The sequence below is a fragment of the Chlamydotis macqueenii genome, chromosome 1 (genome assembly GCF_036417535.1).
Source record: "Chlamydotis macqueenii isolate bChlMac1 chromosome 1, bChlMac1.mat, whole genome shotgun sequence".
NCBI classification, from domain to species: domain Eukaryota; kingdom Metazoa; phylum Chordata; class Aves; order Otidiformes; family Otididae; genus Chlamydotis; species Chlamydotis macqueenii.
In genome coordinates, this window is record NC_141556.1 from 160,568,315 (window position 1) to 160,594,855 (window position 26,541).

Sequence of the window (26,541 nt, forward strand, 5' to 3'; positions counted from 1 at the left end):
GCACCTAGGAAAGAACAACCCCAGGCATCAGTACATGCTGGGGGCTGACCAGCTGGAAAGCAGCTTGCCAGAAAAAGACCTGGGGGTCCTGGTGGACACTAAGCTGAACATGAGTAAAAAATGTGTCCTTGTGGCAAAAGAGGCTAACGGTGTCCTGGGCTGCATTAGGAGGAGCGTTGCCAGCAGGTCAAGAGAGGCGAACCTTCCCCTCTACTTAGCACTGGCAAGGCCACACCTGGAGTCCTGAGTCCAGTTCTGGGCTCCCCAGTAAAAGACAGACATGGACATATTGGAGAGAGTCCCGTGAACAGCCATGAAGGTGATGAAGGGCCTGGAGCATCTCTCCTATGAGGAGAGGCTGGGAGGGCTGGAACCTTTCAGCCTGGAGAAGAGAACGCTCAGGGGCATCTCATCAGTGTGTGTAAATACCTGAACGGAGGGTGCAAAGAGGAGGGAGCCAGGCTGTGCTCAGCAGTGCCCAGTGACAGGACCAGAGGCAATGGGCACGAACTGAAACACAGGAGGTTCCCTCTGAACATCAGGAAACACTTTTTCACTGTGAGGGTGACCGAGCAACAGCACAGGTTGCCCTGGGAGGTTGTGGAGACCTCGGAGATCTTCACAATCTGTCTGGACATGGTCCTGGCAACTGTCTCTAGGTTGTCCTGCTTGAGTAGGGAGGTTGGACTACATGACCTCCAGAAGCCCCTTCCAACCTCTGCCAACCTGTGATTCTGAGGCTGCGGAGAAATAACAGTGTGGCAGAGACCCATTGTGCCAATTATTTTTCCATTGAGATGAACAGTTCTTTGGTTACTTCAGATATGTGTCCCGCATTCCTGTTTTCTTAGGTCTCTTGCAGTTTCCTCTGCTCTTTTTGGTCATACTCCCCACGGGAGGCCACCAGGACAGTACTGGAGAAGAGTATTGTGATCACCTGCTGAACTTTTGAGAATTTCTTCAAGGATCTCTGTCATGCACCATCTCCTGGAATTAAGTTACGACTTTACTTTGTACCACCAAGCTCTCCTAAACATTGTCAGGCGACGAGGAATATTTTTACTTCTTAACATAAGTTTCCACGGCACCCGGGAAGGAGAGGTGACAGCAAGCATTTCTGGCGGTGTTTGGCCTCCTGAAGCTGGACTCGCCTCTCGCTCGTCACGTGTTTTGCTCCCCAAAAAGGCGCCCGGGCGCCTTGCTCGGTGTTGCGTGCGTGGAGGAGATGCGAGGAGCACACATGGGCGAGAAACCCGGGGGGGAACAGCGGGCCGCCCCTGCTCCCGGCCGCCTCCTCCCCTCGCGCTGAGGCGACCAACGGCCGGCGCCTGTGTCTCCTCGGAGCGGGGCGGCCTCCCCCTTCCCAACCTCCCCCCCCCGCCCCACCCCACCACCCCAGCCGCGGGGAACCGGGCGGCTCTCGGGGGAGGCGCGGTTGAGGGGCGGCTCCCGCCCCAGCGCGGCCTCCGGGCGCCTCAGCCTCGGCGCTGGGGCGGGCGCCGCGGGGGAGCCGGGCCGGCAGGAGGCGTCCTGCGGCGGGCGGGAGGTGCCGGCTGTGCCGGAAACAGCGCCGGCCGGCGGCACGGCGGCGGCGGCTGCCGGAGTGGGAAGTCGCTTTTGGTCCTTGTGTCCTGGCCGCCGCCGCTGCCGGGCGGGTGGGTGGGTTTGGGGCAGCATGGAAGCGGTGCCCCGCGAAGAGAAGCCCAACCCGCTGCGGGATGCCAACCTCTGCTCCCGGCTCTTCTTCTGGTGAGCGCCCGGCCGAGGGGGGAGGGCAGCGGCGCTGCGAGGTGCGGCGCCGGGGCGCCCGGCGGGGAAGGCGCCGCTCGCCTCGCCTGGCCGCCGGGCCCGGCCGGTGGCCGGGGGATGCTGAAGCTCGGCGAAGGGCCCGCCCGGCTCACACTGCCGCCCGGCTCCCGGCAGGGTCCGGGCGGCGAGCGGGGAGGGAGGAGAGGGGGGTTGCGGCTGCCTGCGCTCCTCCGCCGGCTGCCGGCAGTGACTGTGTGGCCGCGGCTGCGGCCCGGCGTGTCAGCCCTGCCGGCCGGGGCAGCCCCTCGCACGCCGGCGGCTGCGGGAAGCGCGGCGAAGGCGGGGCGAGGTCGCCTGAGGTGAAGCCCGCGGGCGGGTGGTAATCGCCGGCCCCGCTCTGAACGCGGCCCCCGGCCCGCTTCGAGAACGGGCCCCGCCGAGCGCGGCCCCGGTCGCCCCCCTTGGAGCTCGGGTTCCCTCGGGGAGGGCGGGAGCGTTCGCTGCCTCCTCGTCCGGATCCCCCGGCCCGGGAGCGGATTGCGAGGGCTGCTCCCTGGCTTTGCTCCGTTTCCCCGCTTGCATAACGGATCGCGGGCAGGTGTTGCTCATCTCGCTTTCGGCGTGGGGCTTTCCCCCTCTCCGGGAGTGAGGTGGTTTCTCGGCCACTCGGCAGCCGCGGGGGTTTCCCGGCGTGAGGCTGCCCACGTCCACGTTGCAGCTGCGGTCGGCTGCAGTGGCTCAGGGGGTGGTGTTCAGGGTGTCGCGGAGCGAAGGCACGGGGGTCTTACTCTGTCGCCACAAAGTTTTAGGGGACCAGCTCACCAGCAAAGCCTACTTCTTCTCTTATTAGGGGGGACCTTGCTGTCCTAGTGATGTATAGTTACTCCAAGCAGCGAGGAATTGCAGCTCAGCAGTTTAGTTGCCGTGAAACACGGTAGGAAAACACGTGCAAAGTGAAATGGGACAGCGTCAACCTTGTCTGTCTTAACAGATCCCCTTTGGAAGAGAGCCGTTACGGAGGTAGCGCTAACGCTGCTTCACCTGCTACGGCCTGAGCCAGGACACGCGTGCTGTGTTAGGTGGTGGAGAAGGGGGAAGGAAGAGAGGGCATGGCTCCTGATGCTCTTTTTTTTTTTTTTTTTTTTTGGAAGCCTCTGAAACACAAGTGAAAAAAACTCTTGGGTCCTATAAGCGACTGTGAGCAGGTGTACCTTTGGGAAGGTAGTGGGATCTTAAAAGCCCCGATAAACTTCAGCTGAACAGATTTGCAGTCAAGGATATGTCCTCAGAGGTAGTCTGTGCAAAAAGAACTAAAAAAAAAACCCAGAAAACCATGTTATATGCTTGTACAGAACTCCCTGTGTTCAGCATTTTGATTTGTAATTTCTTCTTTGACACCAGGAGTTCCCATGCTGGAAGTAACTTTGCGAGGAAATCCAGACAGAATGGGATGAACCTCGGTTGGCCACGTAGCATTCCAGGGCTGCTTCTGGTCTTTTCTCTTTCCCATACTGGGATCTTGTGGTGTTACTGGTAGTTCTGCCAAAAACAACCTGGCTAGACATGAAAAAGGAAGTGTGCAGTGCTCGTAGGTAGTTTTCTGACTGCTTCCAGGCCTTTTGTATCGATCTCCATGTATTACAGTCAAGTGTTCAACAGCAAAGTACCTTAAATTTCCCAGGTTTTAGGCAAGCATCTGAAAGGTTCCTTTTACCCCAAACGTGTTTGTAGGTTTTTATGGTGCAGAGGGTAGAGGAGGTGGAAGCCTGTGCTTGTGAGATGGCAGGCCTGCTGGAAGTCTAGAGGTGGATGGGGACCTCATGCTTTGCAATGAGGTGGTAGCGTATAACGGTAGGGCTTGTGCCCTAATAAAAGAGTTTAAGAGAGTATGAAAAGCTGTAGAAGTTGCCCTATGTTCTGTTTGTCAGGCTGTCATAGCAGTATGATTCACAGCAGTGGAAATAGCTGTTTAAAGTCTCTTTTCTTACTTTTACTGCATGGAATCATAAAAAATACCAGTATATCCTTGTTATTTACTATTCAGAAAGATTTAGTATTTTCTTAATGAAAATTTCAAAGGAATTGATATCTGCAGTGGCTTAAATTGAATAAGCAGGATCTTATTTTTCTTTTTTTTACTTTTCTGCAAGTTAATACTGTTTTATGTAAAATCAAGGAAGTATTAAAACACCTTTATTAGCTATAATGCTAACTTTAAGGGTAGCTTTAAGAACTGTTTTTCCTTTCTACAAAGCGTATAGCGTTTGACAGCTGTATGAGTACTGCTTTGGCACTGCTTCCTTTTAACCGCTGTCTTGCACAGGATGTTCTGAGATGTTTTCAGGCGGAGAACTGGAAAACCAGTGCTTGAGGAGGACCATCCTGGCAGTAGTAGCAACCACCACTGTAGCTCGAGCGTGCTTGCCCTGCCTTCCAAATCCCAGGTGCTGGCTGCTTGTTGTCAATGCGTGTAGAAGGCAGGGCATTGCAGGCAGCTGGGCAAGGGTTCTTCTTATTTTTATTTTATTTACGTTTCGCTCCAAAAGTGCAATTTTGCCATTGTAAGGAAGGACCCTCTCATTTGTTGCCAGTGGTGCAGAAGCAAAGCTGAAATTATTGCCTGGCAGAAACAGGATCGAACTCACAGGAGAAAAGAAGTCATGTTTTCATTGAATTGTAAAATTAAGGTAATGAGTGTGTAGGCTGAAGACATATGCTTCTCTCATTGTTCAAAGCTTGTCTTCTTGCTTTTGGGTTGTGTCTTTGACAAGTATGAGCTTGACGAACATTATACGCTCTAATAGTACCTCTGTGGGAAAGAGGAGCGTTGTGTGTGAATATTGTTATTTTTCTAATGCACCCCTTGTGTAATGTTAGTCTGGATGTTACAAGAGAAAAAAAAAAAAACCATGACAGAAAGTATGAAGATCAGGGCAGTGGCAAAATATTGTTTTCCATGACCCTCACTGAATTATCTATGTTAACATAGGATTATCAAAGCCCAAATTGTTGTTCTGGATATTACTGTAACTATTGACCTTCAGAGTCACAAGTTCCCATGCTCACCAAGCTTAACTTTAAACTCTGGCTGGTAGTTCAGTTACAGAGTTAGCAGTACTTGGGTATATTTCTGATTTACTTAATATATGTTTTTGGGGTTTTTTGTTTTTTTGTTTGTTTGTTTGTTTTGGGTTTTTTTTTCTGTTTTAATCTTTTATTGCTGGCTCAGCTTGCTGGTGAGAATGGGGGCTTTGAAGGATGGAGGATTTGCTTTCTTTTTTAAGTTAGTCCAAGAAAGAAAATTCAGTCCAGTGTTTTCTGTGATTAAACAGCTATTCCGTTGTAGAAAGTGTTTGGAGTTTAAAAAACCTTATACACTGTACTTTATGCAGCTGAGAATAGCACTTTCACATATTTTTTTTTTCCCCTGCTGTGGAGGGTGGAGGTAATTAAATTAATAACTATACACAGTAAAGAGTATTTATTTTTTCTAAATATTAACCCATCTTTCAGCTTGCATATTCATTAAGTAGATTAAGTAGCAGGTGTATTTATATTTGCTCCCTTGACTCATCAAAGATGTTCTAGCTATACAGCAGTTGAATTTTTATGCATTCTATTGTTCAGACATTGAATCTACTTCAATGGAAAGTTACAAAATATGAGCTATGATTAAATTTTTTAAAAACTGGATAACTTTTGACCCATTAATAACATGAGAAGGGGAGGGCAAGGTGGAGCACCCTGGAAAGGGTGTCCAGTGTTCTTGTTCAGAGAAGTAAAATAAATTAAAGTCCTGAGAAATTTCATATATTTATTATTTATTTTTAATAATAATAGTAATTATTTGTCTCACACTCACTGTGACAAGTTCTCAGCTCCTTTGGAGGAGTGGACGCTGTCAGTATCCAAAGGTTGGATGCTTTTTTACATCATCACTTGTCGTGTGGCAGTTACCACTACAATAACAGCATTAAAACATAAACTGAAAACTTGCTCCAAGGCATGTGCACAGTTACGATTTGGAAGAATAAACGGGTGGTTTATCATTACCTGTTAGTGTCTGACAGCATTGTTCTTAGCTTATTAAGCATGTGCTTTAATAATCTTCACGGCTCTGACTTGGCGTGTAGTAGGAGAAGAGTTAAAAAAAAAAAAATCTTTACCTTTGGATTTAAGCGTGAGCACAGACATGTAAGTCTGAAGATTTTTGGTGGCGACTGCACAATATTACAGCTGTTTGACCAAATGCAGTCACGTCATGCACCTCTCTTGTGTCAGTGTAAATAACTACATGCTTCCCAAAGCTTTTTCCTCCTCTCTTCTCCATAGCTTGCAGTCGGAAGGGCCACTGACTGATTTAGCCAGACTTCAGGGTAGGCCGGAGTGTCATCTGCATCTTAGTTCTGTGGCTTGGCTCTCTTCAAAAGCTTATCTTGCCTTGCATTGACAGAAGTTAGGCAAAGCAATCATCACCTTCCCTGGAAGTTCCAACCGGAGTCCAGCAGTGCCACTGTTACAACTGATCCGTGTCCCTTACTGTGTCAGTGAATAGATTTGCCTGTGAGGATTTAAAATTTACTTCAGGTAACAAATGAAAATATCAAGCAGCATCAGCGATTTGCCTGGGATCTTGCCCGATATCTAGTGAATTCCCACTGGAATGCCTGAAATTGGTGATGGTGATGGCTCCCAAAGTGCCACTTAATAAAGATCTCTGAGGTAGCTAATTTTAAGTTATTTTTTGTACTTACGGCGCAGGATGATTATGGTACTGCAAGAAACTGAAGAAATATGTAAGCATCTTCAGCACAGATAAACAGAGAACATATTTTCAATACTCAAAGAATGAAATCACACTTGCTTCTTTTTTCCTTCTGATTGAAAGAAGGCTGAGCATAATACATACGACTTTTAAAAAAGATAATGCCTTGTTCATTTATCAGATATTTCATATCTTGCAGTCAAATTTGAATCTCTCAGTCTCTTGAACTACTGCATTCATTTGTGAGTTTTGCTTGTTTTATTGCAAGGTAGCTGTGTTACGCAGAAGAAAATACCGTTTGAAAATCATCATTTAATGAACTACTAAAGTCAAAATATGTGGGTAAAGAGTGCTAAATAGATTATATCAACTATGGCAACTGTGTAGAAACTATTGGAATGTTAGCGTTTGCTATCTACAGTAAATATCTGTGCTTAGATACACGATTAGATAAACTGTGGTGAGCATAATGAAACACGGCGGCTATTTACCTTTGGAATGCCTTACATAAAGCATGCTGTATCATTTATGAGAGAACATGTCCCTCTTATAATTCTTGCAGAACTTCAAAATTCGGAGTATGTTGTGCTGGTTTTTTTTTTTTTTTCTTTTTTTCCAAAAACCAATTTTTTCCCCCACTTTAGAAGATTCTTCAGGGCCTTGAGTGGAAGTGGGAGATAACACAGTTAGATTTTGAGAGTGGAAGCTTAAAAAGACCAATGATCCAATAATGATTTTTTTTTTTTTTTTAAATCCCTGGCACCCAATCACTTGTAAGACCAGTGTGAACTCAAAAAGTGATTTAATTTTTTATATTTCCATTACTTGTCGTAAAGGAAGTTAATATGGAAATTGCTACCGTTAGGTTTTAGCATTTGCCTTTTCTTTTGGAAATTGAAATCAGAGACCATTATTCTCAACTAGACTTTCTGCTTTAGTTTACTTTCAGAGTTTGAGCCTTTTTTTTGTTGTTGGTTGCTTTTTTCTATTGAACATGTATGTAAGCGATAACACAGTTTTTGGGTGCATTTTTCAAATGATGATGAAACTGCTCACTCCAACTAAGTTGTCTCAGCAGTAACTAACCTGATATTAGAAACTTGTTTGGATGACCAATTCTTTTTTGCAGAATCGAAGAACTATTTTCTCTTTGCTCTGTTTAATTACTTAGGCCCTACATGAATAAATAGCTTGTACTAAAATTTATTATTATAAGGTATAATCTTCAGACCTTTCATCAAATCTTTGGTAATTTGGATAGTCTTCTTGGCATACGTATGCTGGGTATGGAATCAGTATTTTAATTATATAGTCTTTGGAATGCCGCGGGTACAGGTGATGCTGCTCCTCCATTCCCTGCTTCCAGGCCTTGCAGAAAACGTTAGCTGCAGTATGTGGTTTTTGTTTTTTTTTTTCCCTAACCTCCTTTCCTCACCCTGTTTGTACTTCTTGCCATCTGGGATATCAGGAAGTATGTTAGAATAATCAGATATCTTGTACCTGGCTGATGCAGCGTAGATGAACAGCACGGAAATAGCCCGCAATAAGTGCAATCAAATACCAATTGAGTTACTGTCAGCATCAGAAAGTGGATGTTCAGCAACTTAGCTGCTTGTACTGTGCTGTGGAAAAGCAACAGCTTGGAAGGTGAGGTGAAGCTGAGTATCAAAGGTTAATACAGTCTGGCGTTGGAACTGGAAGCCTGAAGGGTGTTTTTCAGTTAATATGGCTTTGAAGTAATTTCATTGTATTCCTGGTTTTTCCTACTGTAAGCAATGAGAAAATCTGCTGCTTGTGCTGCAGTAAGCCAGGGAGGGAAGTTGCAACCAAAACACCCCTTGAAAATCATCTGAAGAAATACCAGAATTTATTCTGTTTATTTTATTAATTGTAGATGACTGCAACTGGGGAAGTGTGAAAAGGCAGCTTACTGAAGAGAGTGGGTGAGCCTGTGAAAAAATACTGTTTAAAAAAAAAAAGTAATCACATGATGACTACAAAATGTTATGGTGATATTTATGAGTTCTTGCAAAATAACACTGGAGACTGTCAGTGTGTGTCCATCTGTCCATACATCCCATCCCGGCAGTGCTCCTCCAGACTGAGAGCGAGCACATAACAGGGTTGGATTTGCACTGCTGGTGTAGAACTTCCAGTCATGAAGATGGGTAATGAACCGTACGACATAGCAGGTAGACACCTGGGGTAAGCCATGGAAGGTATATCCACGTGGATTTATAGCCAAAAGGTCCCATGAGAAAACCCCATTTATTTTACAAAGAACCAGCTCCAAAGTACGTGATTAAAGAGAAAGAAATAACGTGTTACTTTGCAGCTTAGTAGTTTAAATAGTGCTTCCAAGCTGCTCAAGGAGATGAAATCCTAGTGTTATGGAAGAATTTGAGTAAACAAAGACTCTCCTGTGCAACTGTTGAGAAATAACTGGATGTTGAGTGTAAACAGATGATGCTTGTAATGTAATGCACAAATAGGCTTAAGAGGAATGGGGAAAATGCAGTTCGGAAACCACCTCCTTAAGGAATTAGTTGATGAAAGTATACAGGATGTGGCTTTGACTGGGTGCTGTAAAGTTACCCGTAAGTTAAACTTTTGCTTATAATTACAAATAAAGAAGGGCAAAAAGAATAGATTTTTCTAGTTAGAAAAGTAATCCACGTAGTCTGATTTTTCTGACTTGGCCAGCGATAAAGCGAGCGCTTTTATGAAACTGGTGAGAGCAAAATTTTGCACTTGCACAGAAGAAGGTACTGTCATATGTTCGTGACCAACTATGGTGTGACTGTCCTGAGGCTGGCCAGGGCAATTGAAGCTTGTGAGTGTGCCCAGGGCCCCAACAGACACATCCTTTGATCTTGGGATATTTTTCGTTTGTGCCGACTTGGTAATGCAATTGCAAATGCTTCTTGGCTGGTGTTTTGTGACTGACTTTCTCAGATCATGAAGAACTTGCAGTATATGCATGGGTTTCTGGAAAGCTCTGTGAGCCCGCTCTGCAGTGCGAGAATGGCGCTTTTTTGAGCGTTTGCACGCAGGACACGATATAAATCCAGAGGTACAGCAGGTCCTGTCCCTGGGTTAATGAACCAGTCGAGCTGGACGCTGCTGTTAGTTTAATGTACCTATCTGTAATGTATTCCTTGGCTGAAAGGAAATTCTTCTGGGATGCTAGCAAACCTAATTTAAAAGCTTTCTCATTTAGGAAATTTTATTTCACATATGAAACAGTAGCATGACTCTTCTGATTGCATCACAGCCCTTTCAGATAGCAGGGTCTGATTCTCTTACGTGCTGTCTCCATGAGGAAGGAGATGGCTTGAGACCGCCCCTCAAGGTCTCACTTCTCCTATGAGGGTAAGAAAACGCTGTCTGTCTTAGCTTTATCTGCCAGCCTTAGAGGCTTTCCAAAATACTGGTGGAGTTGTTCTAATTTACACTGGTAAAAATTGCACTTTCCTGAACAACCAAGTAAACTGTGGCTGGTTGCCTGTGTTGTAATGCTACAGGGTGTGTAATGTCCCTGGGAGCAGGGAAATGCAGGAAGTTAATGTTTATATTACGGTCTTTGTGTATCTGCTGGTTCAGAAATGAATCACTTTCTTTTTTTATCAGTGCCCAAGGTTCTACTGTAGAGGTGGAAAGCTTTTTAGGGTCAGAGCAGTGTGTTACTGTTTTGCAGTTGGTTATCTCTTGGATTCGCATGAAGTTACAGAGTGATTTTTTTTTTTTTTTTTTTTTTTTTGTAATTTACTTTTTAATCTTTATTCCTGGTGACATCGGTATTCTGGCAGTGACAGGGACTAATTCTGGGCTTCTTTCCAGACTGATGTCTTTGATCAGTTAATCGCCTTGATAAAACAGAGGCATTCCCAGCAGAACAGAAGGTACTCTGGATTCTTCCAGATATTCACATTTTTATGTGTAATTCATGCTAGCAAAAATTTGGGCTAAGCTCTTTGAAAGGCATCATGTGAACCCTGTGTTTTGAAGGAGTCACTGAAATGAGATGATATGTAAGAACCAAATAATTATCCAAAATTCTTAGCAAATAGGAAGGTACCTGGGGAAAGAGAAGACAATGACTAAGGGGTCCTATTTTTATCTAAGCTGAACAACTTCTGCAGAAGGAAATACAAAAATGTGGGATTGAGGTGCAAGCCTGTTCTCACCATGTTGCTTCTCTCTTTCTTCAGGCAATAGATTGGTAGCAAGTCCATTTTATATCCATGTTTGGGATAAGAGGAGTAGTAAGAGGAGTAGAGGACAGTACACTGTCTGTGTATTTCCTCCATTTCTCTAGGCCATCTTTAATTTTGTTTATTATTTTAGCTTTTTTATTGAAGAATAATGCAGTTTGCATAGTTTCTGTACTCGTAACAAATTCTACTTTTCTGTGGCCCTTTTTTTTTTTTTTTTTTTTTTTATGTCCCCTTGAAGAGATCAGTGTTAACTGGTCTCTGGACAAAAGACATACCATTCTAACAAATAGTCTTCCTTTATGGGTAAGTTGAGGTTTCAGGGATGTTCTTTATGTAGGCCATTGCCTTATTTGCTAGTTTCCTTTAATAGTCCTCTTAAACCACTCTCTTAATTTAACTGAGCCTTCAGGCGAGATAAGACTTGGTTTATTTGCTTGTTAGGAGTGTGTGACTCGAGTAACAGCAGGCTGTGTGAAACAGGTTGGTCTCAATTCTGCTCTAAGTGCAGTGATTTCCTTGGAGCGTAATCTGCCTGTGGCATCCTGGTGGAATTTTTTTTTTGCTTTAATGACTGAATATGAACATCTGCTAAGTGTTTTGTCTGAGAGCAGACCTTCCAGTGTGTGAAGTTCAGGATGCGTCAGTGAGATGGTGAAACTTGAACTGTTCTGGCCATACTGAGAATTTGCAGTAGACAAATACAAGACCTCGTTCTTGGGCTAAAAGCTGTTCAAGGACTAAGCGTAATTTGAAATTTGAAAAGAGAAATTTTAACATTCTTCTGAAGATCTTCAAGTAGCTTTTGTACTCTTAAGACTTTCATAGCCTTAGCTCTTGAAGATCAGTATTTTGGGGGAGAATAGTCAGAAAGCTCAACAAAGGGTGACTTTTAAATTTTTGTTTCTTTTTTATGCATTTTTTTCCTAATTCTGCAGAAACATGCGGACTTGTACTGAGTCTTTGCCATGTTGTCCATTATAATAAGTGAGTCACAAAACGGGTTACCACAGTTTTCTACATAATCTGGATTGTTTTTCCTTGCCTTCTTTAATGTTAACATAGAGACTGTAGTGCAATATATTGCTGGTTTTAAAATTATAGTTTCAACTAACGGAAAAATGTTCAGCAGCCCTGAATTTGTGCTGGGTCTCACTAGAACTTATAGTCTGAAAACCTTGATTTTTGGCAGTGTTTACTCTGCGCTACTATCTCCATCTTCTACTAAATTTGGAAAATCAATCTCGTAGTACACTACACCAAGGTCTTGTGGTGTTACTGGTAGTTCTGCCAGTATACGTGGTTGATGTGGAAATGGGGGGAAGGAAAGGATTTGCTACAAACCGTAAGAACTCAGTAAGGTTGTTTTTTTTGAGAGTTTAAGGACAAAGGATAAGCTAGATGACTCTAGCAGTCCTGTAGACTTGAGACCGCTATCTTTCACCTGAATACTTTGCAAGTAGACTATGCTACGGCTGTGGTCAACACTTTCTGCAGCTGTTGGCTGTAACGCTGAACCAAACTGGGATTGGGACAGAGCAGTCGCCCTCAAAAGAAGCACTCTTCTTCCTGTGGCCTGGTTGTGGTTTTTCACTGTGTTTTGAAAAGTGTAAGTAAAGAAATGATGTTCTACAGAGTAACATTAAAAATATACACTTTTAAAAATAAAGCAATACTCTTAGTCTTTTCTTTTCCTCTGTGCGTTCTGCTGCGTGCCAATAACAGACAGCACTGTTCAGCACTGGTGGGGCCACGCCTGGAGTCCTGAGTCCAGTTCTGGGCTCCCCAGTACAAGGCAGACATGGACATACTGGAAAGAGTCCAGCGAAGGGCTGTGAAGGTGGTGAAGGGCCTGGAGCATCTCTCCTATGAGGAGAGGCTGAGAGAGCTGGGACTGTTCAGCCCAGAGAAGAGAAGGCTCCGAGGCATCTCATCACTGTGTGTGAATACCTGAAGAGAGGCTACAAAGGAGAGGGAGCCAGGTGGTGCTCAGTGGTGCCCAGTGACAGGACCAGAGGCAATGGGCACAAACTGAAACACAGAAGGTTCCCCCTGAACATCAGGAAACACTTTTTCACTGTGAGAGTGACTGAGCACTAGCACAGGTTGCCCTGGGAGGTTGTGGAGTCTCCCTCCTTGGAGATCTTCAAAATCTGTCTGGACGCTGTCTTGGTAATCGACTCTAGGCTGTCCTGCTTGAGCAGGGGTTTGGATCACATGGCCTCCAGAGGCCCCTTCTAACCAACCTCAGCCATCCTGTGATTCCGTAATAAATATGCTATTTATGCTCCTTGTTAAAAATCAGAACGGCTTCTTTTTCCACCACCTTGGCAGCAGTCACTAGTGGAATCTTGTAACCACTTCCATAGATCTGAGAAGGGTTTATCCCTGTATTTTCCTGAAAGGACTGCCTCATCCTGATTCTCATGCTAAAGGAGTTGGGGAAGATAGCTTGTTCTCTGTCCTTCTCTATCAGGAGACTTGTGACTTGTTTATGGAGTACACTAGGCTAATACTGATGTTCCAAGAGGAGGAACACTTGGTATCGGCCTCGTGAGTCAGCTGAAGTCTGCAGATCTTTCCCATAACTGTCTGTCCTGGAGCAAATGGAGCAGACAGAAATTGTTTGAATGGCTTTGAGGTTATTTGCCTCATGTCTGTGTTTTACCTATGGTTGGCAGCAAGAACTGAGGCCGAAGAAGAAATGTTTCAATGGAGCAGATTTCATTGCATCAAAACAGGCAGAAGCTCTTCTGGGGGTTGGATCAATAGATCTTTGAGAGGTTTTGTCAGGGGCTGTAGGGAAGTTGTGGCCTTCATTTGGGCCCTGATGCTATTTGACCATACAGTCTAAGCAGCAGACCTGTCTCACAAGTACTTTCTGTTTCTAATTGTTCCTTTAGCATACATTGAGGACTTAACAGCTCAAATTTACAGATCTTCAGTACTGACTCCAAGAGTTTAAAAAGGGCTGTTAGGCATCAACGATCCTACTCTAAGGACAGAGACTTAATCTTTGAATGAGTCACACAAACACTGTACTAACACGCTAAGCAGTGAGGGAAGAACACTATTCATCCCATTTGTTACATGCAGTTGTGCCGTAGAGCCTCTGAAAAAGGTTTTTGTGACAGTGCTATCTTTGAAGAAACTTTCGAGCCTCTTCTTTTAGCGTTTGGCCTGCCCTTCCACCCTCTCTAAAACTAATCAACGAACTTATTGTAAGCCAGTGTATACAAAATTTTAAGTGGAACATGCCCGAGCAAGAAATGCAAAGCTGTTGTGGTTCTGAATAAACAAATGCCCTCATTGTAAATCCTCCCAGTTCTGAATTCTCACATGTAGGCCTTCCAGAAAAGAATACACTTCACCTAGTGCTCCAGGTGCTCTTGTAAAAATGGTGTTGGTAAAGTCAGGGAACAATTAAGCATCAGAAACTACACAGCCCTTACGAACTTTCACAGGCAATTAACATCAAACACCTTCCCCTGAGTGCAAGAGGTATTTTTCCAAAACAAGTCCATCCCTGACCTCTTGGTTCTGATCGTGTTGACCAACTGAGAAAGCACTTTTAGGGAACAAGCCTGAGAGCCAAAATCCACATTTCTGCTGGAAACCAAGTGTCATGGATTCGGTATGGAGGCAATCCAAGTGTCAAACAGCAGGTTCCCAAACTGCCCTGTTCCCACTAAGCCATGGCTGTTTCAGAGGCATAGTTCTCTTTTGCTCCATCTTAGGAACAACCTGGTCAGTTTTGTGCTTTCGGCCATGCATCTGTCTGCTCTGTGGAGCACAGCTGAAACTGTTTGGACCTCCTTGACCTATGTTTCAGGCTTGAAGAAGGATCTAGGTGGATAGAACCTACTCTTACTGTTCCCTGGAAGTATTATTTGGTCTAACAAAATATTACATTTTTCCAGCAGACTTACAGTAGTGTTAGCACAATTTGTTTTCAAAGTGCTCGCATGGAATACTGAGTTTTAAAAAAAATCTGTTCACAAGGACACTGAGCTGTTACACAATGTGTGCCTTTTTTGAGCCTACACACTGTGACAGCATGCTTTTTGTTTATATTGCCAAACATGGGTAAGAGCAATTCTAGTAATAATCTGTTATTTACCCATTTTTACATTTGAGTGGTTGTCTTTAAATTACTGACCTTTAATATTTGTCAAGGTGGTAGTTGAACAGTGGTTAGTTTTTTCCTCATGTAATTGAATAGTCACACTAGTTACAAAAACAATGTGTTTTAATATATATTACAATTTTATTTACAACTCCATTAATATTTTAATAGTGAGATTAAGTTCTGTTTTTTCCTGGATATTTAAAGGAATGCTAATTTTCTTTAAATATAAGGGAACACTGTAAGAAAACAGTTGCCTTAAGGCCAAGAAGAGTTGTGCTAGCTGTCTGGATGCCTGGGAGTAAGATGGTATGGGGCATAAACAGCTTTAGGAAATGGGAAATGCTTTCCCATTTGTAAAATGGGGGTGACTTAATTCTTAGGTAGGAGAAAAATAGAGTAAAATGTATGGATGTTCAGTGGTGCAGGAGAAGAGGAGGGAAGAAAGGGGTAAAAGAATTAAATTAATATGTAAAGGTATTCCTCCTTTGGTCTGCTTATCAGTTTATTAATAATTTGTATTTAAATAGGTGGTTGAATCCCTTATTTATTCTTGGCCATAAACGGAAGCTTGAAGAAGATGATATGTATAAAGTGCTACCAGAAGATTCCTCAGAGAAGCTTGGAGAGGAATTGCAGTGGTAAGGAGAAAAATAATTGGGTTTTTTTCATTATGTTTCTACTGGTGAAGACCAGAGTCTTGTTCCTATTCTAAAATTAGAAGAGATTCCTGTAAAGTTTAACAAGGTCTACTGTGAAAAATGTGCTGAAGAGCTGAGACTGATATTTAGAATTTGTTTACCATGGAAGCATTTTAATTTTTTCAAGTTATACATAATGAAAATGCATTAGCGTATTTACATTATGTCATTTATAATCAATTATACACTTTGCAGAATGCTTGGAAAAGAAGACATTTCATCAGTTGTTACTGGAGTAACCCTGAATAAATTAATGTGAGTCTTCTGGCCTGTGGTGGAATAGCTAAGGAAACTTAAAATTTCTCTGTATAGAAGTGGAGAAAAGTTACAGGGTTTTTCTTTGTTGTTTTTGGTTTTGAGCACAAACTGCAAATCTGCTTTCCCAATAATTTGATTGGGATGAGAGACTCCTCAGGAAGTAAAAAGAATCCAGAAATGAAAGTTTGTGACTAGGTCTTACATCATCCTGCTCTGGATGACTTAATTAAAGAAAAAGAGTCAGCTTATAGGAATGCTGCTTTTAACATCTCTGTATCTGTAGAGCTTTGCCAAATTCCATGGTTGTGTCATGAAGCAGTTCAGGGAATTTGCTGTGGAGGAAGGTGAACTCTTTCCAATGATTCTTACAGTAAACGCACGCACTTTCCATGAGTCAGGAAGTGGTAGAAAATACAGCATGCAAAACAGAAAAAAAAAAAAGTGTTTTTTAATTCCTTAGTGTACTTGGCCAAGAGGCAGAGAATATAATTCATAAATAGCCACCTAAGGAAGTGGCCTCTTGGGCCAACAAACCCCACAGAATCTACACAGTTTCAATTCTTATTTTGAAGCATTTAGACAATAACTCTGTAATCCTTGTAACAACAACAACAACAAAAATCTTATCCATACTGTATGCTTCAAATTTGTCTGCAAAATAATTTGGCTTTCATGTCTTAGACTCGATTCAGCCCTCAAACTAGAAAGGTCAGAGGGTCTGGCAGAAAATATTTAGCCTCCAGAAGCAAGGGAGAGTATCCTGTCTGACAACAGCGTGCTTTAAGAAGTCTTCTGAAGTTCTGATATTTTCTTGTTAAAATCATGCTTGTTATTATTGTCTTTGATTTTAATGTGAACAGATTGTGCCCTACTTGTGGGCAGACGTGTGGTAATGCAAAGATCTTTGTCACTGTGCTGCTGTAATCCTTGCCTTCAGAGAGACGTCTGGAGCGTTAAGTGACAAAACTGCAGCAGACAGTTCCCTCTGCTCTTGTGCCATGTAAGCTCGTCCTTGTCGAAGCACGTGATGGAAAAATAAAGGGCAAGACATGAGAAAGGGTTGTGCATCACAGCCTTTCTGGTGAAGCACAGAGCTTCTAAGAAGATAAGGATGCTCCATGCTGCCTGAGTTTAGTCCCTAGTCAGGAGATCATATGGTAATAGGCTCTTACCTCAGGTAGGTGGTAAGAGCCTGTCTGAACTGAGAGGAGAAGAAAGAAAGAAAGGGTTCCTCCACTGCAAATATATCAAAGGTGATAGTCAACAATGTTGAATTGTTTGTGATTATACAAGAGCAAATAGGGCTGTAATACTAAGTACTGCGTGTTGACGTGAATGAGAAAACATGACTATCTGTTAACTTCTTTTGTATCATTTTTTATTGTATAAAAGTGATCATGGCAATCTGACTGTAAGTCTGAAAGTATTTTATGCCAGGTAATTACTTTGTGATTTTTACTTCTGTCCTCCAGCATGTTTGTCTTTTGTTTTGTCAGGTACTGGGATAAAGAGGTGCAAAAGGCAAAAAAGAGAGGAAAACTGCCACATTTAACAAAAGCCATTATTCTTTGTTACTGGAAATCCTATTTAGTTTTTGGAATTTTCACCATGATTGAGGTAAGTGATATAAAATGTCATATGACACACTTCTTCGCTGACAGCAATGTGAAACTTGGCCTCTTACGTTGCGTGATGCATGCTGGTGACTTCATGCTGGGTTGTTCAGGGAATCTCTGATGCTCGTGTCCTCTCTTAGAAAAGTAAAACAGCTACAGCCCCACAGAGACTGAAAAATTGAGTTGTAACTGCAGGATTATGAATGTGGAACAGAGAGCTGATTTCAGTGCAGTATTTTTGAGACATTATGAGCCACTGACTTGCTTTGTAAGGCTTAGGTGTATTTTATGTATCTGAGTTGGGTGCCCCATAGAAAAAGGGGTTTTTTTTTGCTATGTTTAAATAGCTGTAAAGGACACACTGTTATCTTTAAAAATGGAAGTGTAATACATATTCATGCAATTTTTATAACAAAGTTTTTATTGGTAATTGAGAGAGTTCTTTGTAAAGATTCAGCTAAGTTTTAATGTGGAACATATTTCTTTTGGTTTTTATGTTGATTAAAATTAACTTGACATTTAGAGCACAATAAAGATAATATATTACAAGATGTGACTTTTGGCAGTACTTGGCCCTTGTTTTCCTGGTTACAAGCTTGGGCAGCATGGTATGATATGAAATTGTTAATACTTTTTCCTCTTCTTTTTCTTTCAGGAAACCCTCAAAATAATTCAGCCAATATTTTTGGGAAAAATTATTAATTATTTTGAAAACTATGATTCCTCAGATGAGGTAGCTTTGAATTTTGCATATTGCTACGCAGCTGCTCTGTCTGTGTGCACGCTAATTCTAGCTATAATGCACCACTTATACTTCTATCATGTACAGCGGGCTGGCATGAAGCTGCGGGTAGCTATGTGTCATATGATTTATCGGAAGGTAAGCAAACTTGTTTACAGGTATATTTGGCATTTGACAGCTGTTTCATTAGAGGAGTTTAAAAATACAATTGTAATGGTCATGCTTGTAGTTCCCTTGAAGTTACTTATTTGTAGAAATGTAATGCATGCTAATATGTATCAGACCTTAAATGTATGTGTGCTTTTGCTTTCTCTTTGGTAATACTGTGTCTGAATGACAGCTTCAGTCCTCTTAGTGAAGGTGGTGAATTAAATAGCCCTAAAACATAGGAGGAGCTGCTGATTTTCACCTGCTCGTGCTGTCAGAGAGGAACCCCCCAGTTGCTTATGGAAGGGTTATGTGCTTGAGCGGTAAGAGATGGTCAGCATACAGCAGGAGAGGGGCAGAGCTCCCAGGGGATGCGGGCAGTTACTCAGCCCTGCAGTTTCATCCCCAAAGAGGACATTATGTTGGCTATCACCATTTGCTTCTCAGTTGCCTGGGAATTGCTTCACTGTCCAGTTTTCCCCAACTCTCCACCCCTGTTGTGGTTAATGGTGGGATTTATTTATATTTTCTTCCTGCAGTGCTGTAGAGCTAGTGAGTTGCCTCCTTTGGGGGTCAGAGAGGCTTCCCCCCTCTTTGGGGCATCCATCAGGTTGGTTCAGGCAGAGGCAGCACTACTGCGGTACTGCTGCTTCGCCCTCCGGGCTGGAGGGTGTGCTCAGTGTCTTCACAGGCAGGTCCCTTTAGTATCCTTCCTACTTGTCCAAGGGGGAAGAAAGAGAGGACTGGGCAGAGGAGAGACAGTTCAGAATCAAGCTGAATTGGTAGGGTAGAGCCGTTTTTTAGCATCAGTTACTGATTTTACTGTGGGAGCATCCTTCACTAAAGCCAATGAAGTGTGAGAAGGGATGTATATTCAGTAAGCTGTGGTTTCTTTGCTGTCTGTGTGTCCTGATCAAGAAAAAGCTGACCTCTACTACAGACAGAGCTGAGGCTGTGGTCAGATGTGAAGTGGAACACGAGGTTATAGATAGTACCTACAGGAAGGAGTTGAGTGACATCCAGGATGAAATGCTGGCCTTGATGTGCTCTGGGGACCAAGCAACCCAGTTGTAATTGTCTGCTTCCCTCTTCTGAAGCTGTTGGCAATGCCCAAACCACTGAGTCCATTTCCACCTCCAAGCAGGAAGTCCCTGCTGAGGATGCTGGAAGGGAAAATGCCCTGTTTTTCTAGCTTTAGTGCTGCCAGATTAGTGACCTGCTACTTCTTACCTCGGCAAAGAAGTTTAATTGAAGGATCAGGACTGTGGAGTTTCTCTGGAACATAAAGAAATCTATGTTATTTTAATGATTACACATCAGAACCATCCACTTGAGGCAAACACTTCTATTACTGGTATAGGTCATGTGAAGGTTTTGGGCAAAGCAGTAAAGTGAGTAGAATAAAAATGGCCCCATTGTAGGTGTTGATTGCTTTTCGTGCACATATTTATTCTCCTCCCTCTTCTGATACCTTGGAAATTATCCTCTGGGAGCTCAGCTCTAACATGGCACACTGCTTTCTTGTACATAAACATCTCTCTAAGGTATTAATTTACTGAACTAATTATCATAACACAGTTTGAAATTCATGAAATATGTATATAGCGATGTTGTTTGTCACTGTGTTGATACTAGCTTAGAAGCTTGGAAAAGAAATGTTCATAATGTGCACCCTTATTTCTAGAGATGTGATTAAATGGAAAATTAATCTCCCCTCATCTCATAAATGTTTGCTCCTAAGGGTGAAGGCTGAGGTCACAGCAGAACATTGATAAACCTTTCTAATCATTTGTCTTCATTATCTGAGTCTTATAAATAGGTCATACTTTATCCTCATATATGCTTTTGAAAGAATCTGGATCCTAATTTACCAGCACTTTTGCAGTGTTCGTTAATTACTGTAGTAAATAAAAACTTGCAAGGATGAGCGGGTTGAATGAGAGAGCATCCTTAATAGCTTCGAATGCTCATCATTCTTAAGTTTTAGACCCTTTTTGTTTCCTGGAAAGTTACAGTCTCATTTGCAAAAAGCCTCTATTCAAACTTTAAGGTGTTTTGTGATCAGTAAGAAGTGTTAGTGATGCACGCAGGAAGCTTGTAACAAAAATGAAGATGGAATCTGTCTCATGACCCACAATCTCATGTTTTAAAACCAAAGGCTACTTATGGGAGGCTGATTATTTATTTTTTTAAGACTTAACTTTTAGAAGTTCTTAGAGGTTCAGAATAAACACTAAAGCAGTTTAAGCTGTGGAGTAGTTGGTTGAGACAGAAAGCAGCCAAAAAGGTGTCAGGAATTATTTGAACAGTTACACTATTCCTTTCTATGGTCAGTTCTCCCTTTTTAATGTGCTTTTGAATTGACTGTTTGGGGCAGGGAGAGATTAAAACACTAAGGTAGGAGTACAGAAGGCAAGTTAAGGGTTAAAGAATTGAAATTGGGCCTGTGCAGTTACATCTGGGGGAAAAGTTTAACCTCAGACATCAAGTGTATAAACAGCTCTTATTAGTTCACATAATTAAAACCTCTTTTTCTTGAGAAAGAGTGCTTGCTGGGAAATACATCTGCATGGAAAATTTATAGATAGAAAATAAGCAGCTCGTTTTGCTGAAAACAGATAATTGGCAAATGTAAAATAAAATGTAAATTCAAACTACAGTTGCTTTTGAAAAAGGTATGTGGCTCTAGATGATCTTCAGTAGTATTTCTTACCTTTGGAGTGAATTTATAAATGTTTTGGTCGAAGTAGTATTTAAAGTCACAGTGTACTGACTTTGGCTGGGATAGAGTTAAATTTCTTCATAGCAACTCATATGGTGCTGCTTTTCAGATCTAGTAGAAAGAAAAAGTATCAAAATGGGACTTTTTGGTAGAAATTGGTTATATAAGTAAAACTGTTGCTTTGTGTCCAGTGCTTCCATTTCCTTCTGTATAGGTTGCAGTCTAGACAGGTCCATTCAGCCAGGAAAATGTGAGGCTCATTTCACTTCAAAAAAAAAACCAAAACAACAACAAAACAAAATAAACCAAACCAAACAAAAAAAAAATCCCAAAGAACAGTGCTACTTCAAAAATAGTTTTGAAGCAGGAAGGGAAGAAAAAACTAAAATTGCATTGCCACTGACGATGGGAATGGCTGTCTCTTCCCTGAGAAAACAGACCAGTCACAGACGAGCACCCTCCTTCTTGGCTCAGATGCTTGCATGGTTCCTCTTAAGACCCTCTTGGTCAAAATGAACTGGGTTAGTACATTTTGAAACTGTTTTTGCTGCCTGTGTCTGAAATAGCTAGGAAAAGGTCAGAAAGGTGAGTCAGGTGGTGGCTCCGAGACTGACCCAGGCAGTGGGCCGCTAACAGGATACGAATGCAGTGTTCTCCTGGGTGGTTCAGGTAGACCTCAAATAGCAGATGTGTCTGCATCATAAAGGAGTAAGTAGCAGTAGGTGCTGTAACCACACCCTCGTGGGCAATTTCTTCAAACACACATCACTTGAACTCCTATTATTATGGTCTATGGATATCAGACAGCTTTTCTAGGAGCTTATCAGCCTCGATATGTGCTGTGGAGTACCATGATAGAAACATGGATGTGCTGTGGCTGTGTTACCTGCAGGCAGCTTTGTGGAGGATTTCACCTGTGTGAGAGACAAACAGCTTAAGACAGGGAATGAAGCAATGATTTTCTCAAATAATTAAATATCGTCTCTCATGTACTCGGTATCCTGGATTTATTATAGGCATATCAGAGGAATTTCTTAGTGGAGTTTTAAATGTTTCTGCCTGCTGGTTTCAATGAAGTTAGGGTTGAGATTCTCTCTGTGGTTAATGCTTTTGTAACCCAATGGTGAGGTGCAAGAAATGTAAGGCACTTTGTTTGAGATGATGCTTTGAATGATACTTTGTCCACTGTGTCCAGTTCTGGAGCCCCCAACATAAGAAGGACATGGACCAGTTGAAGAAGGTCCAGAGGAGGGCCACGAAGATGATCAGAGGGCTGGAGCACCTCTCCTGTGAGTTCAGGCTGAGAGAGTTGGGGCTGTTCAGCCTGGAGAAGAGGAGGCTCCAGGGAGACCTGATAGCGGTCTTCCAGTACCTAAAGGGGGCCTACAGGAGAGATGGGGAGAAACTCTTCAGCAGGGCCTGTTGTGATAGGACGAGGGGTAATGGTTTTAAAATAGAGGGGGGTAGATTCAGACTGGACATTAGGAAAAAAATTTTTACCGTGGGGTTTGTAGAACACTGGAACAGGTTGCCCAGAGAGGTGGTGGATGCCCCATCCCTGGAAATGTTCCAGGCCAGGCTGGATGAGGCTCTGAGCAACCTGATCTAGTCAGGGATGTCCCTGCTCCTTGCAGGAGGGTTGGACTAGATGACCTTTGAAGGTCCCTTCCAACCCTAACTATTCTATGATTCGATGATTCTACTTTGATGTCTGATGTTCTTGCATCTGATTTGAAATACTGGAACAATGTTTTTGAAACAATCAGTGCTTTTCAAGTTAGATTATTGATCAAAAAGGAATCTTAATATATAACTATTTGGAGAGGGAGAAGTAGATGTGCACCACCTAAAAACGTGAACTGTTTTTGAGGAGTGAACTATTCCTTTTATAGGAAAACGTTTAACGTCTTTTATATATTTTTTTACTTGTGCTGCAAAGCTGTATTTTCTTTCTAGCAGATGTAGATGGAAGCAAGATCTGTTATCTGCATCTTTGTGCTATTTCAGTTGTGATTTTTTGTGGGGGGTATTTTATAATCACATACTATTTTCTATGGATTAAATTATTTATTAACCTATAAAAGTATTTGGTATTAACTCCTGTTGCTTTTCACAGGATATGCTAAACTTCATTTAATATAATTCAGAAATCTTACGATTTTACAGGAGTTACTAACAAGGGAAATACTTATTAATTTATAAAGAGATATTAACTCTGATTTGCAAAGACAGAAAGCACACTTTGCAGTATTAGCAAGAATTCATAGTGTAAAATGAATGACTTGTGTTTTTTGTCTTCTGTCAGGAATGTCATTCAAAACAGATTTCTTTCAATTGACCAGACATTGTCCTGATTTTCATTTAGTCTTCAGGTGGAGTTTTCTGTTCCCATTTTGAACACATGATCAGAATGTGGGAGAGGGCAATGCAAATGAAAAGTTGCAGGCTCTTTAGTTTTAATAACTTGCTATGTTGATATTTTCCCATTTTTAATAATTTCAGACACGAAGATAGTTATGGCACTTTTGTTCTTGCCGTCCTTCCCTAGACATTTTTTTAATACTTTCTTCTTCAGGACGTTCTTCAAAATATTTAACCTAACCTGTATGTTACCTAAGGTTCTTGAATTGTGCCCAGATATTCTCAGGCAAAAGCTGACATGTGCCTCCAGTTTTTGCTGCAGTATTTTATTTGTGGTTTGAGTCTTCTGTGTATAGGTGTACTGTGCTCTGTAAGCTGCGACAATTTGAGACTGTTCTGACTTTTTTTAGGCACTTCGTCTCAGTAACATAGCTATGGCAAAAACTACCACTGGTCAAATAGTAAATCTTCTGTCAAACGATGTGAACAAGTTTGATCAGGTAAGAAGTATTCAAGAACTTTCCAAGGGGCTGAAGAAATTGTGGGGTTTGAGTTAAGAAGTTTTTTTTTTTTCTACAACTGATGCTTCAGTGTTTCTTACGAACATTTTTTTCTAGTTGTTTCTTGAACATCATAGGAAGACAAATATTCTCTTAAAATATGGGTGGAAAACATACTTTTTTCCTCCCTTAAATTATTTTCATGCTGTTTTCCTAAGCTCAGAGAAACATTGGTGTGTGAAGATAATAAAACAAAATCAATGTGGTAATTTGCTTCCTTTCTGGAGGTTAGGCACCTTCGTGTACATTTAAATCTCTGAATCTGGTGCAGAATTCTCACTGGATGCCTCAATACCTGCTGCAGGCAAAGGTGCTTCCTCAGCTTTGTGTCATTAGGGTTTAATTGTTTAGCTAAGACCAAACGCTAATTTTTGTTTCTGAACTATTTGCCTAGGTAACAATTTTCTTACACTTCTTGTGGGCTGGACCAATTCAAGCTGTAGCAGTAACAGTACTTCTCTGGATGGAGATAGGCCCATCATGTCTTGCAGGAATGGCAGTTCTAATTATTCTTCTTCCTGTCCAGACCTGCATTGGGAGACTTTTTTCTTCCCTAAGGTAAGGTGACACGTGTTGGGTTGTAGGTATTTTCTGTCCTGGGTTTTCAAGTGTGCGTACTGGATGGGGGTGGAGTACTGCTCTGAGATCAACTTCTGTCTGGTGAGGTTCTTTGCATTGTCTTTCATCTTTGCTGATGTTTTTCATAGTCACTAATGTGAGATTTCTGAATTCCTGTTTAGGGACTTGAGGTAGTCTGTCTTCCAGACATGCTGAAAATGTCTGCTACTCATTAGCTGTCCAGTATATTAAGAGTTGAGCAATTCCTGTAGCTACCTTGCTGTAGATCTTAGCATAGAATTGTTTAACTCCTTGAGCTTTACCTTCCTGCATTGATGCTTGGGGAGTGGTTACTACAAAGGCTATACTGTCAGTCCTGCCGCAAGTTTGACTTACTGGGGTGATACATAAGTTGCAGTGGAAAGCTCTGAAGTTTTCAAATTTAAAGATCTTGCTCTCTCTCCTCAAAGACAAAGATGCAGAGAAGAAAAAGGAAAAGGAACTGAGAGAAAATGAAAAAAAATTATGGTGGTAGTTTTGATGCCAGCTGTGAGATTTCTAACTGTAAGGTTCTAGGCTGTAGAGATATAAAATGAGTTTGCAGTAATTTTCCTTTAGCAGACAAATATAATTTGTTATTCTGTGACTTCATCCTAAGAAAAAGACTTGCTTCAAGTGAGAAGATTGAATTGTCTGCAATGCTCTAACTTCCTAACTTTCTTTTTCTTGTGTAATTAATCATGCTCTACTTACATCGTGAGTTTATAAATGGCTTTTGCATCTAAATGGGAATATTTTTGTGTTCCTTTATTGTGTAGACATATGCTTGGTAGTGTTATGCATCTTTGTCGTGTTTGTATTCAAGGTGAATGGATTCCTTCTAGTTTTTTGGACAATTAAAACTTTTTTTAGTGAGTTACTACTGTTTTCAAGTTATATTTTAAGACACGTTTTCCAGAGGTATTGAGACTGGTGTTGCCATTGCATGGCTAGGTATGAAGAGAGAGCTGAGAATTAAAAAATGAGACCAACTCGTAGGCTGCCTTCTGTTTGTAGCCACTGTGACAGCCTTCAGTTATGTTCACGTGCTGTTTCTCAAATAATGAACCATTCTGTGTTCTCTGTAGAATTCTTAGGTTTTTTTAATGGTAAAACTTGTTTGTTGAACACTTCCAATGTATTCTTACATGTGCATTTTCACAGCATGTGTAATATGCGTGCATAATTATCAAGCTATTTCACTGCTGGGTTTTTTGAGTTTTAAGTTTTTTAAAGTTTTGAGTTTTATACTTAGCACTTAACTAGTGCCTTATCCATGGTGGTAAGCATTATTATCCCCATTTTACAGATGGGAAACTGAGGCACAAAGAGATTAAGGGACTTGTCCAGGGTCAGACAACAAAGTGACAAAAATCTGTTCTTGAAGGTATGTGTTTTAAAAGTTAATCAGTGGCAATGTAACATTGTTTGGGTTTTTTTCCCCATTCATTAACAGCCACTTGTTTGGATTCAGTGCAAGGGAAAGAATTCGTTAACCAGAAAAACTTTTGCTTGTCTACATGTGCACAGATCTTCGTATTTCTGAATAGAAATGTGCAGTGAACAGAAGGAGTTAACAGAAAAACTAAAGTGGACTCCAGCTCCACAAAGATAAGTGTGTTCACATGACAGTTCCTGGGAATCTGCATGAATTTAAGGAAATCAGCCTATGAAGAAGTAATTTAAGGATTAAAGCTTTTGCTAAAATCCAGGCACGCTTGGTGTGGCAGCTAATTTGTGCTGTTATTCAGCATTGTACTTGTGACCCAGTGTTGTAAACACATATATGTGCACCAGTTCATAGTGCAGGCATTGGCTTCGGTGCTGTAGGAGTTTGCAGAAACAGCCTCAGTATCCTACAGAGTGGTATGCACTGTATTATGCAGTATTGCTTTTACCTGCGCGAGTACCAGAAGTTTTACAAAATCCACATGGCATAGTACCTTATTTGAGAAATAGTTCAATTATTGGACTGAAGACCAT

The 26,541-nt window shown here is 41.9% G+C and overlaps 1 protein-coding gene across 1 annotated transcript in view; it reads left to right on the forward strand.

Moving 5' to 3' along the window:
* The first annotated feature begins 1,616 nt into the window (after nucleotides 1-1,616).
* ABCC4 (ATP binding cassette subfamily C member 4 (PEL blood group)) overlaps nucleotides 1,617-26,541 on the forward strand; it is a 157,041-nt gene continuing 132,116 nt past the window's right edge. Inside the window, exons 1-6 of the mRNA XM_086771389.1 lie at nucleotides 1,617-1,749; nucleotides 15,385-15,495; nucleotides 17,310-17,430; nucleotides 18,085-18,309; nucleotides 23,812-23,901; nucleotides 24,356-24,519. Of these exons, the coding sequence (XP_086627515.1) occupies nucleotides 1,676-1,749; nucleotides 15,385-15,495; nucleotides 17,310-17,430; nucleotides 18,085-18,309; nucleotides 23,812-23,901; nucleotides 24,356-24,519 (785 nt within the window). The 5' untranslated portion in view covers nucleotides 1,617-1,675. The remainder of the gene's footprint in view (nucleotides 1,750-15,384; nucleotides 15,496-17,309; nucleotides 17,431-18,084; nucleotides 18,310-23,811; nucleotides 23,902-24,355; nucleotides 24,520-26,541) is intronic.